Raw genomic sequence first — 18,862 nt, 5'->3', positions numbered from 1 at the left:
AAATACGTCACACCGTCGTCGCCATCTTTGTAAGGTTCAGAGACCTCATTGAGATAGCGATAATAGGGCTGGGCGCCATGTTACGTGCGGAATGTCGTCACTTGCTCTCCGCCCTGGACTTGTGGTAGCGGAAGTGGCGGCGTTTCCTGGAGACCGGTGACAGGCGGAGGCCCTAGCTACAGGTAAGTGGTACCGGGGTGGGCTGGGTGATGTGGGGATCGGAGAGTGTGGTGTCTGCTGTCATACTGGATAAGATACCACAGAGTGCAAAATGCATGCTTCCTGCGACTGTCTACCCAATATGTCTCTACTTCAGAGGAGTCGCCGGGCCTCCATCATGGGGCCTCCTTCTAGGAAGTCCTAAACTCCAGGCACATGTACAGACTGACTCCACTCTGTATTTACTAAGAGGTCATCACACGAAGCTGAGCTCCAGCCATACACAGAATGAAAAAGGTTTAGTCATTAAAGCGGGACTCCGGCTGTAAAAAAAATAAAAGTCAGCAGCTACAAACACTGTAGCTGCTGAATTTAAATAAGTACTTACCTGTCCTGGGTGCCCGCGATACCGGCCGACCCGTCCCTCGGCTCCCGGCATGCCATCTTAGGTAAGGGAAACAGACAGTGGAGCCTTGCGGCTTCACTGCCAGTTTCCTACCGCGCACGCGTGATCCTCTATGAATGGCACAGTGGTGTTCTGGGAACACATACAGAAGACAACGGAGCCGCTCAACGAGGAGCAGAACATGCTGCCGAAAAGGAAGAGGCAGATTAGGAAGACTGCCTAGCAACAAGGGTTTAGGTAAGTATAAAAAAATTTTTTTTTAGGATTTTTGGTGATTTTTTTTTTTCAGGGTGGCCCTCCACTTTAAGTGGTTAAACTGACCTCATCAAAGGGTCCCTCAGTAGGGATGCCACCTTTTCTTCAAGTCAAACCCGAACACTTTAGCGGTGCACAGAAATGTTTTTTTCTTTTTTTTATAGTATAAACTTTACATATATTTTGCACCTAAGTAACATTTCTAATGATATGAAGTTAATCACAAGAGTCCCCCTTTACATCAGAGTTCCCCCCCCCCTTTACGTCAGAGTTCCCCCCCCCTTTACGTCAGAGTTCCCCCCCCCCTTTACGTCAGAGTTCCCCCCCCTTTACGTCAGAGTTCCCCCCCCCTTTACGTCAGAGTTCCCCCCCCCTTACGTCAGAGTTCCCCCCCCTTTACGTCAGAGTTCCCCCCCCCTTTACGTCAGAGTTCCCCCCCCCTTTACGTCAGAGTCCCCCCCCCCTTTACGTCAGAGTTCCCCCCCCCCTTTACGTCAGAGTTCCCCCCCCCCCTTTACGTCAGAGTTCCCCCCCCCCTTTACGTCAGAGTTCCCCCCCCCTTTACGTCAGAGTTCCCCCCCCCTTTACGTCAGAGTTCCCCCCCCCTTTACGTCAGAGTTCCCCCCCCCTTTACGTCAGAGTTCCCCCCCCCTTTACGTCAGAGTTCCCCCCCCTTTACGTCAGAGTTCCCCCCCCCCTTTACGTCAGAGTTCCCCCCCCCCTTTACGTCAGAGTTCCCCCCCCTTTACGTCAGAGTTCCCCCCCCCTTTACGTCAGAGTTCCCCCCCCTTTACGTCAGAGTCCCCCCCCCCCTTTACGTCAGAGTTCCCCCCCCCCTTTACGTCAGAGTTCCCCCCCCCCCTTTACGTCAGAGTTCCCCGCCCCCCTTTACGTCAGAGTTCCCCGCCCCCCTTTACGTCAGAGTTCCCCGCCCCCCTTTACGTCAGAGTTCCCCGCCCCCCTTTACGTCAGAGTTCCCCGCCCCCCTTTACGTCAGAGTTCCCCGCCCCCCTTTACGTCAGAGTTCCCCGCCCCCCTTTACATCAGAGTTCCCCGCCCCCCTTTACATCAGAGTTCCCCGCCCCCCTTTACATCAGGATCCACTTGCAGAGTTATCTTACACTGTAAGGGGGAACTCTGGGGACTCTGGTGTAAGGGGAAACACTGAGAACTCTGATGTATGGAGATGACTCTGATTGAAGGGGGGATACTGTGGCCTCTGATGTAAAGGGGAACTCTGATGTAAGGGGTGCTCTGAGAACCCTGTTTACCTTTGTGTACTCACTCAGAGGCAGGACAGAGAAGGGGGAGATTTCAGTCACAGACAGGGATGGATGGTGAGCTCACTCACCACCTCTCATACAGATGTATCTGAAGCTGCTGGACTTCAAATTTATGGCCCCCACTTTCCTTTTCTGAGGCACAGCCCTGGGGATTGGAGTGTGGGCAGACACAAGGGTATGAGCGGGAGGAAGAGGAGCAGATTGAGCCCTCTCTCCTCTCCCGTGTGTGTGTGTGTGTGGGGGGGGTTGTTAGTGCTGGCTTTGTGCAGTGTGAAAGAGAGTGACAGAAAAGAGACAATCTCGGCTTAGACAACTGCAGACAGCAACCTCGCTGGGAAGCCATAGCTCAGTCTGAATAACGTGTCCGGGTTTCGGACAGTTTGAAACCCGGACACATGATTCCAAACCCGAACTGTCCGGGTGACAGGTGGCAAACTTATCCCTCAAACACACCTCCTAAAGAATAATAGTCCTCATAGTCCATTAACACTTCCTGCAGCTCAGTAGCTATTTATCGGTACAGAGGTTTTGGGTGAAGAGCTCTACGAAGTGTCTGCAGGAGCCTGACATTGCACTCGTGATCCACTGATTTATGGGTGCCATACCCAGCATGCGCATGAGAGAAAAAAAACATTATTATTTTTTTTTTTGTTGTTGCAAAAACATTTGCTTTTTTTTTTGTTTTTTAAACACAAAGGTGAACCTATCCTGTACAGATTCTTTCTATCATTGTTCTCCTCTATCTCGGGAGAGACTAGAAAACATGGAGATGGCCCAACATGTTCTGAACAGGATCTCCCACCATTAGAAACAATTAGTTCTCTTTGCAAGGTTGCCCATAAAAGAGCAGATCATATAGGTAAAGTCATCTGCTGTCTTTTGAAACAATCAAAGCACACTAGTGATCCTGACGCTGGCCAGCAACAGGGTTATTCAGACCAATCGCCTGTCCCTACTAGGGATGCACCAATACCATTTTTTATTTTTACGAGTACCGATACTTTTTTTTTTAAGTACTCGCCGATACTAATTACCGATACCTACCGCAACTGTTTTGTTTTCACTTCAGCCGTCAGCAATGGTACAAAGCATTGAAAAGTTATTTACAAATGAAATAAATAATTTTTTTTTTTTTTTTTTTTTTTGCGCTTTTTCAATGTGAAGTGTGTAAATATATGTTAATACATATGTGTAAAAATATTCACTAACAACGCAAACAAAACAAAAAAATGTAATTGTTTATTGTTTATAAAATAGACGTGAACAAAAAAAGCAGGAAAATAATTAAATGATTAGAGTAAATTGAGGGTTTATAAGTGGTTAAAAAGAGGAACCTTTGATCTGCAGGTGAAGAAATAGATTAAAAAAGAAACAATGTTTCTTTTTATTTTAGTGTTTGAGGGGCTGAGCAATGTTGTTAATAAACATTGCCGGCTGCTTTTTTTTTTTTTTTTTTTTTTGACCGCTTCAGTTACCGGACTTTCTTAACACTTCAGCTGTCAACAAGGGAGACCCACTGACAGCTCAAAGAACTGAGCCTGAAAGTATCTGTTTCAGGTATCAGTGCATTTGCACGAGTACCGATACTTGTGCAAATACTTGATATCGGTACCGATACTAGTATCGGTGCAACCCTAGTCCCTACAGCTAGGCCAGTGAGATACCACACTGCCACTTCTCCCGCTCCCTGACCGGTGAGGTAGACTCTGCAGCATTGAAGTCAACAAAAGAGCGACTTAGTAGAAACAGGTAAATGGTTTATTTAGAGATCCAGTTGCAGTGAAGGATCGCTAGTCTGACATGCATGGGCCTGAAAAACAATTAGGATAGTGGCTCTTAACCTGAGAAAACATGTTGAGTTTATTGTCTATCCTCTTGGGAAAACCCAACAAGACTGGTCACACAAGATATTCTGGCATGGTAGAAATTCAGGGTGGGGTAGAAAACTGATCCTTCCATCACAATTTTATGAAATGTATTTTCCTGTGTATGGGGTACAGTAAAGCTTATTATAAGAAAATAAATATTGATTGCGCTTAGTGTTAATAAACTAAACCATATGAAACCGACTGACATCAACTAAGATAGTGACGGCAACACTCACTGGACTCCCACATACAGATAAAAAACAGTAAGCAGAATAATTGTGTTGTGCTAATACACTAATAATACAACTCAATGACATAAGAATGTTGTATAAAAATCATCATATGAAGACCAATTCATCAAAAGTATCCAAAGATGCTTATTTCATAAAGTGCACGGTGCAAAATCAGTCCAATTAAAAAGTGATCGGTATAAAAAATTCTTAAATGTGTATATCGCCCCAATCTTCTGTGACTGTATGCCACTCCACACCCGGGTGCACACCCAACTCACAAACTGTTTATCAACAGAGAAGATCTCAGATATGGAGGCTTGGCTGCACTTTAGGAGAGATCCCTGCTGGGATGGAGGACACACTCCCGGACACAGAATAAGGGCTCCCAGAACACCCCCCCCCATTCATAGACTCAGAATAGATGTTAATCAGCTCAAATAACCTGATGCTGGTGTCTCCTGCTGTTATGTAATCTGTTTATTAAGGCATCTTTCTCTCTTTGAGTCCCCATTGTTGATTGAGTCAACTATTGTTTCTGTCTGTCTGCTAGTATTGTGTCAACGTCACCTTGTTACCAAACTATTGTGTGTTAGCTGTTCATTAGATGTACTAATATTACTGTTTACAGTTTGCATTGTTTAGGGTAATGTGATCAAGCTCCTACCTGATTTTGTGTGGTGTATATATTCTGTGTTTACAAAAAAGAGTCAGTTCCAGTTTTCACCTAAGCTAGTGTCGTTTAGTTCTTGGGTGCAATGCTCAGCTATATAATACCCGATTCCAGAGTGGAGGAAGCTGTGTCTTGGCAGAGGCTCCCAGGCTGGGTGCTAGGCGGTCTGTCACACCCCACCCACCAAATTTCCCACTACAAGGAGAGCTCTCCTTTTATACAATTTTGGTGATACTGTCAGTCCAAGATGTCCAGGGAAAAGGTCCTTGAGAACATATGTCGTCAAATGAAAGATTCAGTATAATCCAAAATGTACATTACGATGGCATGGAACAGAAAAGCAAACAATATATTCATGATGTACAGTGTTCACATCAGAAAAACATTTCCCATTGGAAACAGTAAGCAGCAGTGGTATTTATTACACTGTATCAAACTGTCCCATTTGACTCCAAGGCACATTCATTTACATTTTTGGGCATTTAGGTATTCATTTTTTAACTCCTACCACCACATATTGGCCTTATTTCTGCTTTTATACGTGCTTGTAAGGAAATTTAACAAATTAAAATAACCCTTTTGTCTTTCAGAATGAATGTTGGGGTGGCTCATAGTGAAGTGAACCCCAACACACGGGTGTTGAACAGTCGAGGAATATGGCTGGCTTACGTTATTCTAGTGGGTTTTCTTCACATAATCCTTCTGAGCTTTCCCTTCTTCAGTGTTCCTGTTGTCTGGACCCTGACTAATGTCATTCACAATTTTGTAAGTAACTACTTTTAAACATACTTTATCATTTATAATATATACAAGTACATTTAGGGTAAACCCTGTTTGTTGTGTGTTTTGTTTTATGTTTTGGGGGGTGGTTTTCCCTTTTTTTTTTTTTTTTTTTTCCCCATTCTGCACTATAAAGTTTCTACTAAAAAATGTTTTTTTTCTTATATATCGAGAAGGGGACAGTTAGAATGTGTCAGGTTTTTATCTTAATTTTTGGGAAAACTATATGGGATATTAAAACAAAGTCTGGACAGGACTGGGTGCTTGGGAGTGTTGTTTTGGTATTTAGTAGAGAATTATTCTTCCTGCTGGGGTCCCCTTCCTAGCAATGTATAAACCAATAAAGAACAAAAAACAGTTTTCTGTTGGGTCCTTTATGCTGGATAGTGGAGCTGGGTTCTGAGGGATTTGTATTTGTTAGTAAAACTAATCAGTTTGTTATGCTTGCCCATGTCCACGTTTTGTAATGGTTGTAATTGTCTTTTCTTATGCATTTTTTTATCAGGTCATGTACCTGTTTCTGCACACGGTGAAGGGGACTCCATTTGAAACCCCTGACCAGGGTAAAGCACGACTTCTTACTCACTGGGAGCAAATGGATTATGGAATACAGTTTACATCCTCTCGCAAGTTCCTCACCATAACCCCAATTGTTTTGTAAGTAATTTATTTTTTTGTGCTGTTCATGCCATTGTACAGTAGGTAGGAAATAGGAAAAATTGTTAGCAGGCCAAAAAAGACATTTAGGCATACAGAGTCTCTTCCGACATAAAACCATAGCTGCTAACAATTTTTCCCAAAGCGTCTTCCAGGACAGCTACATGAGATGATTGGTTCTTCCCTCTACAGGAAACACAATCACACAGACAGTTAAAAGGCCCCTCCAACCCCCTTGTCCTCAGTTGTTGTTGTGTTTCTGACCCTTCAGGAAGACTCATCATCCTGTTTTTTGTTTGATGCCTAGGTGTGTAATTGTTTTTGCCTGCCTGTGCGTAAGGATCTGGTTCCTCACTATCTGAGAGCATTCCTTTTTTTTTTTTTTTTTTTTTTTTTTTTTTACTATACAGGATTTATATAGCGCCAACAGTTTGTGCAGTCCTTTACAACATAAGAGCAGACAGTACAGTTACAATACAGCAGTAATCAGAGGGCCCTGCTTATTAGCACTTACAATCTAAATCCTTTGCCTCTTCTGGATATCGCTCCCCAAATGTGGTAGAGATTAACTCCAGTAGCCTCTTGTACAATCAGGTCCATAAATATTGGGACATCGACACAATTCTAATCTTTTTGGCTCTATACACTACCACAATGGATTTGAAATGAAACGAACAGGATGTGCTTTAACTGCAGACTTTCAGCTTTAATTTGAGGGTATTTACATCCAAATCAGGTGAACGGTGTAGGAATTACAACAGTTGAGTGCATATGTGCCTCCCACTTTTTAAGGGACCAAAAGTATTGGGACAATTGGCTGCTCAGCTTTTCCGTGGCCAGGTGTGTGTTATTCCCTCATTATCCCAAGGAGCAGATAAAAGGTCCAGAGTTCATTTCAAGTGTGCTATTTGCATTTGGAATCTGTTGCTGCCAACTCTCAAAATGAGATCCAAAGAGCTGTCACTATCAGTGAAGCAAGCCATCAATAGGCTGAAAAAACAAAACAAACCCATCAGAGAGATAGTAAAAACATTAGGTGTGGCCAAATCAGTGTCCCAATATTGATGTCCCAATGTTTTTTGCACCTGACTGTATGCTGGTTTATGGGACTCTTAGTAGCAGCCCACATGTTTGGGGTTCCAAGATGGATGGAGCTTGGCTTCCGACAGCAGGAGTTGTCCTGGGGATCAGGCACCCCTACATGTTTTTCAAACTGTACTTGCTGTGTTGGACAATGCTTATGGGGGTGATCATGTCACTTTTTAAAAGGTATGTACAGTGTTGTTTTAGTTGATTGATTGATTTTTTTTTTTTTTCAGTTGTAATGGCCCATCTTTAGCACCCAGGTTCTAGCAAACCTCTGGATTAAGCCATGAAAGACTAGAATAGCATTTATAATATGGTTGATTGTGACCAGTAAAAGTGTGCATGTTCTGGGCACATCAGAGCAGGGATTGAGATGGCCAGAATGTAAAGTTTGCACAGCAGTGCTTGCATTTAGATGATCCTGAGCATGGGCTGTCCGTTCCACAGTGAGTAAATACTAAAAAAAAATCCGGTTTCCTAAGTGAAATATTGCTGCTTCAGTTTTACCTGCCAGTATTGGGTATAGTAATAACATATAACTCAATGTTAAATCTATAACATGCTGCAGTCCTGAGTCTCAAGTGCTGTATTGGATAGGTAGGCAAAATACAATTATTTAAATTAAGAAATGATAAGCAGGCTAGGGCTTGGATCTGGCTAGTAGATAGAACAGAAGAATCCAGGTAGAACTGCACGATTCTGGCTAAAATGAGAATCACTATTTTTTATTATTATGTTGCTTAAAAGCTTTCACACTGTACAAAGAAATGAGCTAACTTTAATGTCTTGTTTACTTTTTTTTTAATTCATTAAAGTGTATTTTTTTTCCCAGAAAAAGGCCGCTGCGCAAAAACAGCATGACCTAAAATATTGCAACTACCGCCGTTTTATTCTCTAGGGTCTCTGCTAAAATATATATATATATATATATATATATATATATATATATATATATATATATATATATATATATATATATATATATAATAAAATATTAATATGTTTGGGGGTACAAAGTAATTTTCTTCTAGCAAAAAATACTGATTTTAACTTGGAAGCAACAAGTGTCAAAAAAGGTTTATTGGTTAAACTGACCTCCTTTTTACAGACCGAAGTTCATCCCTTTGATCTAAAAGGACTAAGGGGTTTATTTACTAAAGGCAAATCCACTTTTCACTACAAGTGCACTTGGAAGTGCAGTCGCTGTAGATCTGAGGGGAAGCTCTGCTGATTTTATCATCTAATCATGTACAAGCAAAATGCTGTTTTTTATTTTCCTTGCATGTCTCCTTCAGATCTACAACCGCTGCACTTGTAATGCAAAGTGGATTTGCCTTTAGTAAATAAATCCCTAAGTGTTGCAATACTTCTCTTTATCTCCGCCTAAGCAGTGTTGTGAGAAACTTGGCAGGTTGCATGTGTGTGGTGTGTGTTTGCTTGTTTTTTTTTTGTTTTGTTTTGTTTTTTTGACAGCTGTCGACTTGAGCAGAGAACTCTCTGCACTGAATCAAGGAAATGCTTTTCTAAGATCGGGAGGGGAGTAGAATTGGGATTTCAATTCTTTAACGATTAATCGTGCAGGTCTAAATCCAGGCTATGGGGTGTGAGTCAGAAGGCTATCAGGTTATGTAAATAAACTGCTACATATCTCTGACAGCAGTGCATGGATTGTGTTCGTGAAGGTAGAACATTTCCCAGTGTTTCAGAAAGAGAGTATTAGATGACCACGGAAATAGTTATGTTTGCATACCTAAGTCCCCTTCTCTTTTTTTTTTTTTTTGCACATTAAATTGTTTAGCATTAATAGATGCTACTCACAACCCCAAGACTCACATACCACCCGGGAAGGGAGGGGGGGAGGCCCACTTGGGTAAAGGCCAATGGCCCAGCAAAGATGTCTATCACCAGACCGCAAAGTGGGAACCCAGAGAGGGGAAGGGGGAGCCGCTGCATGTTCCCTGACCAACCAGGCCCTTTTTGGCACTAACCGGGGAGCAGCAACTGGCAAAGGGGAGGAGGTGTCCTAGTGTAAACCAACCATCTCTAAACCCACTACTGCTCAGGGGGAGACAACCAACTGGCAGGGTGCTCGCTCGCCCACCCCCTTTCCTGACCGGCTGGGCTGCGTGCTCGGATAAGGGTCTGGTATGGATTTTGGGGGGACCCCCACGTTTTTTGGCATAGGGGGTTCCCCTTAAAATCCATATCAGACCGAAGGGCCTGGTATGCTCTTGGAGGGGGAACCCATGCCGGTTTTTTTATTTAAAATTTGGCGTGGAGTTCCCCCTCAAGATCATCAGAGCACAAGTTGCATGCCAAAGTCGGATCATGCAAGACGGCGATCCAACTTTGATCCGACTTCAGTGATAGTCAATGGGCTGAAGTAGGATCAAAGTCGGACCAAAGTAGTACAGGGAGCATTTTGAAAGTCGGACCGACTTGTGTCGGACCAGTTAAGACGGCTCCCATAGGGAAACATTGATTTCCAAAACGTCTTTCAGGACAGCACCCGAGAGATCATGGCTCCTCCTCCCACAGGAAACACCTCATCAATTAAGTCTTTAAATTGGAATCCTCCACGTTGCCTCATCAGTTTTTTGTGTTTCCTCCAGCTGGAGGAACACCTCTGGTGGGAGCCATGATCTCTCAGGTTTATCCTGGGAGACACAGGTTCTCACCTGTTAAGTTTTTTTTTTTTTTTTAGGCTAGGAGAGTGAGCCTCCCACTTGCCTCTTACATGGACGGTCCCGTGGGCTCCCTCTCCCTCTTCCGTGCTCGGGGAGAGCCTGTACGTCCGGGGGTGCTGCCTCCAAAATTTTTAGCCTGACGGGCGGCCGTCCTATGTTCCCTTCTACATGAGGGATGAGCGGTGGCGGCCGCCATCTTGCTGGTGGCAGAAGAGCGCTTCAGCCACGTCCTGTAAGGGAGGAGGCAGCACTTCCGGGTCGGCGCGTGCGTCATTTCCGGCGCAAAGCGCAGTGGGAGAGGGCAGGGTCACCTGGCGCCTTTATTTCCGGTTCCAGGTCAGCGCAGCGGCGTTTTCGAATCTGGAACCGGTCGTTTTCACCACGCACCGCAGACAGCTATGGATAGCGATGCAGCGGATAAGGGGGCAAGCCAAGGCGCCAGCAAGGCTAAGGTAAGGGACTGTGTCCTCTATTACCCTGGGCCGTTTTCTCCTGTGGGGGGGTTACTCACCCTTTCCCCCCCCTTCCCCCACCACCCACCCCCTCTGCAGAAGGTATGTTGTAGTGGCTAGATTTAGTATATTTGCCCTACAACAGGGGATTAGGTGGTGGTGGCTTGCTGGGCACATGGAAAATGAGATGTTTCTTCCTTAGTGCACCTGGGTGTATTATTTGCGCTGTATTACAGCCTTTTAAGCATGGTTCCATGTCTCTTTTCTGTTTGTCCAGGCCAAAGGTTCTGCCCAACCAGTCAAGAAAAGGTGCCCTGTCTGCAAAGAAAAATTAAGCGATGCTTATACCAAAACACTTTGTGCAGAGTGCATTACAAGTTTGGTCAGAGAGGAGACTCCATCCGTTTGTGGCGACTTGGTGTCAACAATAAAGGATGAGCTCCGGGCCACCTTTCAAGCTTTTAGGTCAAACCTAAGAGAGGAGCCAGGTCCCTCTAGGGATCCTCTGGTTCCGCAGCCATCTTCAGAACCCCAGAGTGGTTCTCAAATAATTTTTGGGGGTCCGATATCCCAGGACGCTTCTCAAGAGTCCGTTTCCCTCGCTCCAGATGATACAGATTCTGAGGAGGAGGAAAATGAATCAGATACCGCTTCTAAATACAAATTGTCACTAGAAGAGGTGGGAGGACTCCTGAAGGTAATCTATGCCACTTTGGGGATAGAAGAGGAAAAGAAGGAACTCTCCCTGCATGACCGCATGTATGCTGGTTTAGGAGATTCAAAAGGCCGTTCTTTTCCAGTCCATTCAATTATCACTGATATGATTAAAAAAGAGTGGCTGGAACCTGAGAAAAAGCCTTTCTTTTCCCGGGCTCACAAGAAAAGATTTCCATTTGAAGAAAATCCAGATTCTATATGGAATAAGGTTCCAAAATTGGACTCTGCCTTTTCTCAGGTCTCTAAGTCTACGGACCTCGCCTTTGAGGATATGGGCACTCTGAAGGAGCCCATGGACAAAAGGATGGACCTGCTTCTTAAAAGAACCTGGCAATCAGTAATGCACAATCTGAAACCAGCAATGGCAACAACCTGTGTTGCAAGGAACTTAGATCACTGGGTTAACCAGTTGAAAGCCCATGTAATAGCAGATTCCTCAAAACAGGAGATTCTAGACTCTCTTTCAACCCTGTCTGCAGCAATTTCATATATTGCGGATGCGTCTGCGGAATCTATCCGCATGTCAGCAAGGTCAGCAGCTTTAACAAATTCTGCCAGAAGGGCCTTATGGCTGAAGACGTGGCCAGGGGATGCTGCATCTAAAAATAGACTGTGTGGTATTCCGTTTGCAGGTGATCTGCTATTCGGTTCAGAGTTAGAGTCCATTCTTGACCGCACGGCAGATAAGAAAAGGTCGTTTCTGGTTAAGAAAAAACAGGTGCAAACCCATAAGCGTTTTTTTCGGCCCCAAAAAGGTCAGCAGGAAGGAAAAACGCAGGGCAAGAGGAAGTCATGGTCTTCTCAGAAGCCCAAAGGTAGGGGTGGAGTGCTCTTCAATCCTCCTGCGGCCTCCGCAAAATCACAATGACTCCGTCAAGGTCGGGGGAAGACTCCAGGAGTTTCTTCCTCAGTGGAGAGTCATTTCCTCAAATCAATTAGTTGTAAATATGCTCTCCCAGGGGTATGTGATAGAATTTACGGAAGAACCTCCAAGAAGATTCCTGGTGACAAACGTCCCAAGGGACGCAGTCAAGGCTCTCGCCATGAAGTCCCTAATTCAGGAACTGAAAAATCAGAGAGTCATTGTTCCGGTCCCAGCGGTGGAGTTCTTCCAGGGGTTCTACTCACATGTCTTTCTGGTTCAAAAACCTTCAGGAAAGTTCCGTCTTATCCTGAATCTCAAAATGCTGAACAAATCGGTAGAATACAGAAGGTTTCGGATGGATTCAATATTTTCAGTAAGAAACCTCCTGTATCAAGGGTGCTATATGGCATCAATAGATTTATAAGATGCCTACCTCCACATTCCTATTGCCGCCAGGTCGCAGAAATATCTGAGGTTAGCACTGAAAGAAGGGAAGAAGGTGGTACATCTGCAATTCAGAGCACTCCCGTTTGGTCTGTCATCATCCCCAAGGGTCTTCACGAAAGTAATGGCCGAAGCTCTGGCGCCTCTGCGTCTAGAAGGGATCTCAGTTATTCCTTATCTGGACGACCTGCTGTTTTTTGCACAGACCAGAGAAGGTCTTCAAGAAAACTTGCTCAGAGCCCGTGTTCATCTAGAATCCATAGGGTGGATTTTAAACCTTCAAAAATCAAATCTGATTCCCTCACAGGAAGTGTTATTCCTGGGTTTCCGTATCAACTCTTTAGAGCAAAAAGTTTTTCTTCCAGAGGAAAAGCAGAAAAAGTTGGTACAAGTGGTGTCATTGCTACAGTCCAATCAAGTTCTGTCCATCAGGAAGGTTATGTCAGCATTGGGAACCCTGACCTCTTCCATTCCGGCCATCCAGTGGGCAAAGCTCCATTTCAGACCTCTGCAAAGTTTCCTGTTAAAAACCTGGAGTCGCCAGCAGGATTCACTAGATTCATTAGTGAAGATCCCTACTTCAGTAAAAAGAAGTCTGTGGTGGTGGAAGAACCAGACAAGGTACTCAGAGGGGCTGTTATGGTCCTTTCCAACTCAGGTGAGGTTGACAACAGATGCCAGTTCCTGGGGTTGGGGGGCTCATATGAGCGGCCGGTGGGCCCAGGGCTCGTGGGACACAAGAGATGCGCTGAGGTCCTCAAATTGGAGGGAACTAAAAGCTATAGAAATGGCCTTACTGACCTTTGCGAAAGAAGTCCAGGGGCAACATACTCAGATCCTGTCAGACAACGCCACGGCGGTGGCTTACATAAACAGACAGGGGGGAACCAGAAGCAAAGTTCTGCAGAGCTTGGCAAAAGGCATTCTGAGTTGGGCAGAGCTCCATACTCTATCCTTATCCGCGGTCCATTTAAAAGGGACCCTAAACAGAGTAGCGGACTTCCTAAGCAGGAACCAGATTTTAGAGGCAGAGTGGCAATTGAATCCAGAAGTCTTCCAGTTAATAGTGCAGAAATGGGGGCGCCCAAGAGTGGATCTCTTCGCCACCCAGGAAAACTCGCAAATGTTTCGCTTCTTCTCCTTGAACAGGAACGAGGCATCACTGGGAGTGGATGCTCTGGCACAAGATTGGAAGTTTCACCTCTGTTACGCATTCCCCCCGTTTCAGCTTATCCCTCGGGTCATAGCAAAAATCAGGAAGGAGGAGACAACCGTGATCCTCATCACTCCTTTCTGGCCAAAAAGGCCTTGGTTTTCATCCCTTCTTCAGATGCAACAAGAACCTTACTGGCACCTTCCGTTAAGAAAAGACCTTCTGTTACAAGGTCCTCTGCTTCACCAGGAAGTAGCAAAACTAAAGCTCACGGCCTGGCTACTGAGGAGCAGCTCCTGAAGAGGAAAGGTTTCTCGGATAGGTTGGTAGCTACCCTCCTATCCAGTAGAAAGAAGGTTACAAGAGCAATCTATTCCAAAGTCTGGAAAATCTTCAACTCCTGGTGCACAGCATCTGACAGATCTCCAAAACAAATTTCTTCTGTGCTTGAGTTTCTGCAAGAAGGGGCGGACAAGGGCTTAGCGGTCAGCACCCTCAAGGTTCAAGTTGCTGCGCTGGGGGTATTCCTGGAAAAATCCATTTCATCAGAACCCCTAGTAATAAGATTCTTCAAAGCTCTTACCCGGTCTAGACCAATGGTAATCAAAAGCTGTCCAGCATGGGACTTATCGGTTGTTCTATAGGCCCTGACCAAGGAACCTTTTGAACCCATTAATTTAGCCTCCCTGAAATTGATTACTTTGAAAACAGTGTTTTTAGTGGCTGTTACAACAGCTCAAAGAGTCAGTGAGCTGCAAGCCTTATCAATCAGGGAGCCTTTCTTTTCCATTTTTTCAGACCGAATTGTTCTGAAGACGGATCCTAATTTTTTGCCGAAGGTCGCTTCGATCCAGAATCGAACTCAGGAAATAATACTTCCTACCTTTTGTTCTAATCCATCGGGTAAGAAGGAAGAAGAATTCCATACCCTGGATGTTAAAAGAGCAGTCTTGAGTTACTTGGAAAACACTAAAGACTTTAGATATTCAGATGCTCTGTTTGTTTTATTTTCCGGTAATAAAAAAGGAAGACAAGCTTCTAGAGGAACCATTGCCAGATGGTTGAGAATGGCTATCTCAGAAGCCTATTCCCTTACAGGTCAAGAGAGTCCATTAAATGTCCGGGCTCATTCTACAAGAGCTTCGGCGGTGAGTTGGGCAGAAAAAGCTGGCGCCACCCCCGAACAAATCTGTAAGGCAGCTACTTGGACAAGTCTGACAACCTTTGCCCGTCATTATAGGTTAGATCTCATGACGGCTGGGGACCAGGCTTTTGGAAGGAAAGTCTTACAGGCTGTTGTCCCACCCTAAATGGAGTAAGTCTCGATTATCCTCTCGGGTGCTGTCCTGAAAGACGTTTTGGAAAATTGCAAGTTAGACTTACCGGTAACTTGTTTTCCAATAGGCTTTCAGGACAGCAGTAACCCGCCCTTTGTTTATGCTAATGCTGTAATACTATGATATAACTGTCGCTTATGTGTTGCAGCTGGGGCTGGAGTTCTCTACAAACAACTGATGAGGCAACGTGGAGGATTCCAATTTAAAGACTTAATTGATGAGGTGTTTCCTGTGGGAGGAGGAGCCATGATCTCTCGGGTGCTGTCCTGAAAGCCTATTGGAAAACAAGTTACCGGTAAGTCTAACTTGCAATTTTTCACACATCATGCGACATGAGCTCCCAATGTCGGAGCGTTAGTTGCACTAGTGTAAACCCGGCCTTAAGCCCCATACACACTGTCAGATTTTCTGCTAATTTGTCTTCAGATTTACCAAAACCATGTAGTGGAAGGGCCTGCCTGATTGCATACAAATTGAAACTCCTGAGGTTTGACCTCATATTATATGGTTTTGGTAAATCTGAAGACAAAAATCAGCAGAAAATCTGATAGTGTGTATGTCTATTCTCCTAAGAACAAATCTTTTTACCCAGAAGTCAGTTGTGACCTCGGATGACCTAATTGGGGGGGAGATTTTAAGGCATTACAAAAAAAAGTTTGTACGATGGTACGCATTATATCCTAATAAAAAAAATAGCCATATACAGTTTGCTATGTGGAAACCATACAGTATAAATGACCCATTCACCTCCTCTGTTTGTTTTCTTTCAGATATCTGCTTGCAAGTTTTTATACCAAATATGATGTAGTTCATTTCCTTATCAACACTTTGTCATTGATCAGCGTCCTCCTTCCAAAACTTCCACAGTTCCATGGCGTCAGGATATTTGGGATAAACAAATACTGAAGAGGACTTTATATCCAGATATGTGCCCTCTGCCCATAAGACACGGTGTGCTCTGCAGAGCTTGCTGGGAAAGTTTTTATATTTATTCTTGTGCTGAAGATAACGGGCTATGTTACCTAGTGTGCAAAGCAGCTCTTCTTGTATGCACTTGTCTTTTCTAACAGCTCTCAATGAATGTGGGCAGATGGATAACGTGATCATCTGACGTGGCATGTCAAAGCCCATATTTTAGACATTACATCTTGGACAATGCCTTTTGTGCTTTAAAATCCTTTAATTGATTCAGTTCAATCAGCCATATGTTGTTTTTTTTACTGACAGATGAAAAACGTACAGTGATAATCACCAGCTGTGCTCAAAGGAAGGAAAATGTGCTTCTTTAAAGTGGTCAGGGCAGTGTCTTTTCCAAACTACTGTGGAAGATTTTTCTGTTTTTACCCTATATTGATTCTGCAGTGACTTCTTCAGCATCAATTTAAATGTACAATCCAGTCATTAGTGAATTTAAATTCCTGAATGTATAAAGGGAAAACATCCACCTATCTAGGTTATGATTTTTTTATTTTAACATTCAGGTGTTACTAAATACAGCTTGCTAATGAAAGGGCTGCAGTTAATTTGGTGTTCTGGGCCTAGTTACCTTCTCTCTCTCTCTCTCTCTCTCTATCTATATCTATATAAAAAAAACATTAAGCAGGGTTAACTGTTCATTCCTTCTGCTTTGGTCCAGTTCGTCTCTTCACTCCAGGCCCTGTCTACTGCTTTTGGAGCTTGAATAATTGCCTGGCCACTACTGTCATGGTGGTAGACAAGTGCTTCCGGCATAAAGGACACTTGGGTGCAAAATACCTTCTGGGGAAATTAGAGAGAAGATGGGATGCATGGCTTTAGCCAAACTTGAAAATTTCAATCAGCTTTCTGACTGTCACACTATTACAATATTGTTTGGATTGCATTAGCGCTGTGGAGTGTTTCATTTTTTTTTTTTTTAATATAGTAAATTCCCAACTTTAAAACTAAGAAAATGGGGCAATTTAAAATATATATATATATATATATATATATATATATATATACACACACACACACACACACACACACACACACACACAGACTATAATATGACTGTAGTTTACACAAACATCCTTTTCCTTTGTTTTTTAAATTAAGACAGTTGCCTTGTTGTGGGTACCACCAGTTAGAGCATGTATTCCAAGATGGTATAATGAGTTTCCATTAAGGGAAGTACATTTACTCTGGAAATAAGGAATCTGGTAGATGGACATAATTATAGTGTAGCTGTTCACTAGATGACTAAATTGGTCTGGCTGAAATCTGAGTCCATGCTTCACAAGAATTCAGAATTGTCCCAAGGCAAGGACACCCTGGCTTTACAGTTTGGTCTATTTACTTTTGTTGGTTTTCTAACTTGTCAATGTTTATTTCTAAAAGGCAGTAAACTCGGGATCCAGTAAGCCTTTCCCTTACAGTATTAGGTATATAATATATAACTTTTTTTTTTCTCCCCTTTTTAGATCTGGATCATCTATTCTTTATTTTTATTTCAGTATATGACTTTGGAGCAAAGCAGCCCTCATGGGCATAATGTAGAAAAAAAAGTGTATGTTATGTGCTCCAGTTGCACCATACATGACATGAATGTTATTGCTTTGAGTTTTAGTGTTACTAAACCCTACAGTAATATCAGTCTGTATATTCAGTACAGCAGTGGTTCTCAACCCTGTCCTCAAGTATAGGCTGTTTGATCATCCCCTTCTTTTACTGTCTCCAATCCATCTCCCTGATCAGAGCCTTTGGAGTCACTCTACACATGTTCCGTTTGGTGCGTGTGTTGCTAGAGGGGTTGTTTTTTGTGCAGGGCCAATCAGCACTGCCCAGAGGGTCAGGGGTCCTGTAGCCTCATAGGACAGTCAGAGGAGAATGATCTCCACCTACAAGCTTTAACCAGACACTGATAGAAATCACAAGACTGCTATATACTGCTGATGACCTAATAAGCAGACCTTGCATTTTACTGCAAAGACCGTTTTTACAAAGAGAAGAAAATGTGCTGCTCACCGTCCAGTGCATTAAGATGTAGATGACAGTGACCAAGCCTCAGTGAGCAGGGTGAAACATCTTGGGGGGCATGGCTGGAGCAGCGCTGACTGAGGCCACATTCATCTACATACTAATGCGCTTTATTGGTGAGTGATGCCTTTCCTTCTCTCCGCTTAGAGTAGCATGGCAAGTTTCGTTTGAATCACAAAGGCAGTTTTAAAGTTGATTTTTTTTTTTTCAGTCATTAGGCTTACCTTATACTTATCCAAAGCAGAGACATAATTGGCATTTATTATTCACATAGTTTATGTTCACAGTAACCAGCTTCAGCATGCAACTGCATTTCTTTCCCAAGGCTATATACAGATGGTTTGCTCAAATGCTTTGCATGTGCCTATAGTGTTTTGCTAGCCATTGGTAAGCAACTCAGCATTTGTGATTCTTTTCACATCACTTCCTAAATTCTTACATATAATAAAACCATACTTTAACAATGGTTCCAAAGCTTGAAAGCCTAATGACCTACTATGGGCTCCCATTGTTTGAATTAGTACCCGATACCCACGGCATGTTGGCGGGTGTGACTTTCTGAAAACATTCCACTCTAAACTGCTGGCATAATTACTGTCAGTTGTTTTCAGCTCTAAATTGTACATTGATGGTTGGCAGGCTACGGAGCGCCATATTAATGCCATCCATAAATACCTTAGGTAGAAATATATATATATTAAAAAAAATTATATAGATATTTGCTGCTTGCATTTGTAGACAATGGCAGTATCAAAATTACTGTTCATATACGAACCTACCTGTTGGTAGGGGTTGGGAAAGTCTACGTGAACA

General features: G+C 43.5%; 1 protein-coding gene across 1 annotated transcript; it reads left to right on the top strand.

Annotated features, from left to right (window-relative positions):
- The first annotated feature begins 31 nt into the window (after nucleotides 1-31).
- On the top strand, nucleotides 32-16,913 carry ORMDL2 (ORMDL sphingolipid biosynthesis regulator 2). The gene is made up of 4 exons (XM_073613947.1): nucleotides 32-182; nucleotides 5,465-5,639; nucleotides 6,160-6,311; nucleotides 15,823-16,913. Exons 2-4 carry the CDS (start codon nucleotides 5,466-5,468, stop codon nucleotides 15,956-15,958), a joined length of 462 nt encoding a protein of 153 aa, XP_073470048.1. The 5' UTR covers nucleotides 32-182; nucleotide 5,465; the 3' UTR covers nucleotides 15,959-16,913.
- Nucleotides 16,914-18,862: the final 1,949 nt, after the last annotated feature.

This window comes from Aquarana catesbeiana, linkage group LG02 (assembly GCF_042186555.1).
Source record: "Aquarana catesbeiana isolate 2022-GZ linkage group LG02, ASM4218655v1, whole genome shotgun sequence".
Lineage (NCBI taxonomy): Eukaryota > Metazoa > Chordata > Amphibia > Anura > Ranidae > Aquarana > Aquarana catesbeiana.
Note: the sequence above shows the minus strand (reverse complement) of the source record. Positions and strands in the feature narration are given on the sequence as shown.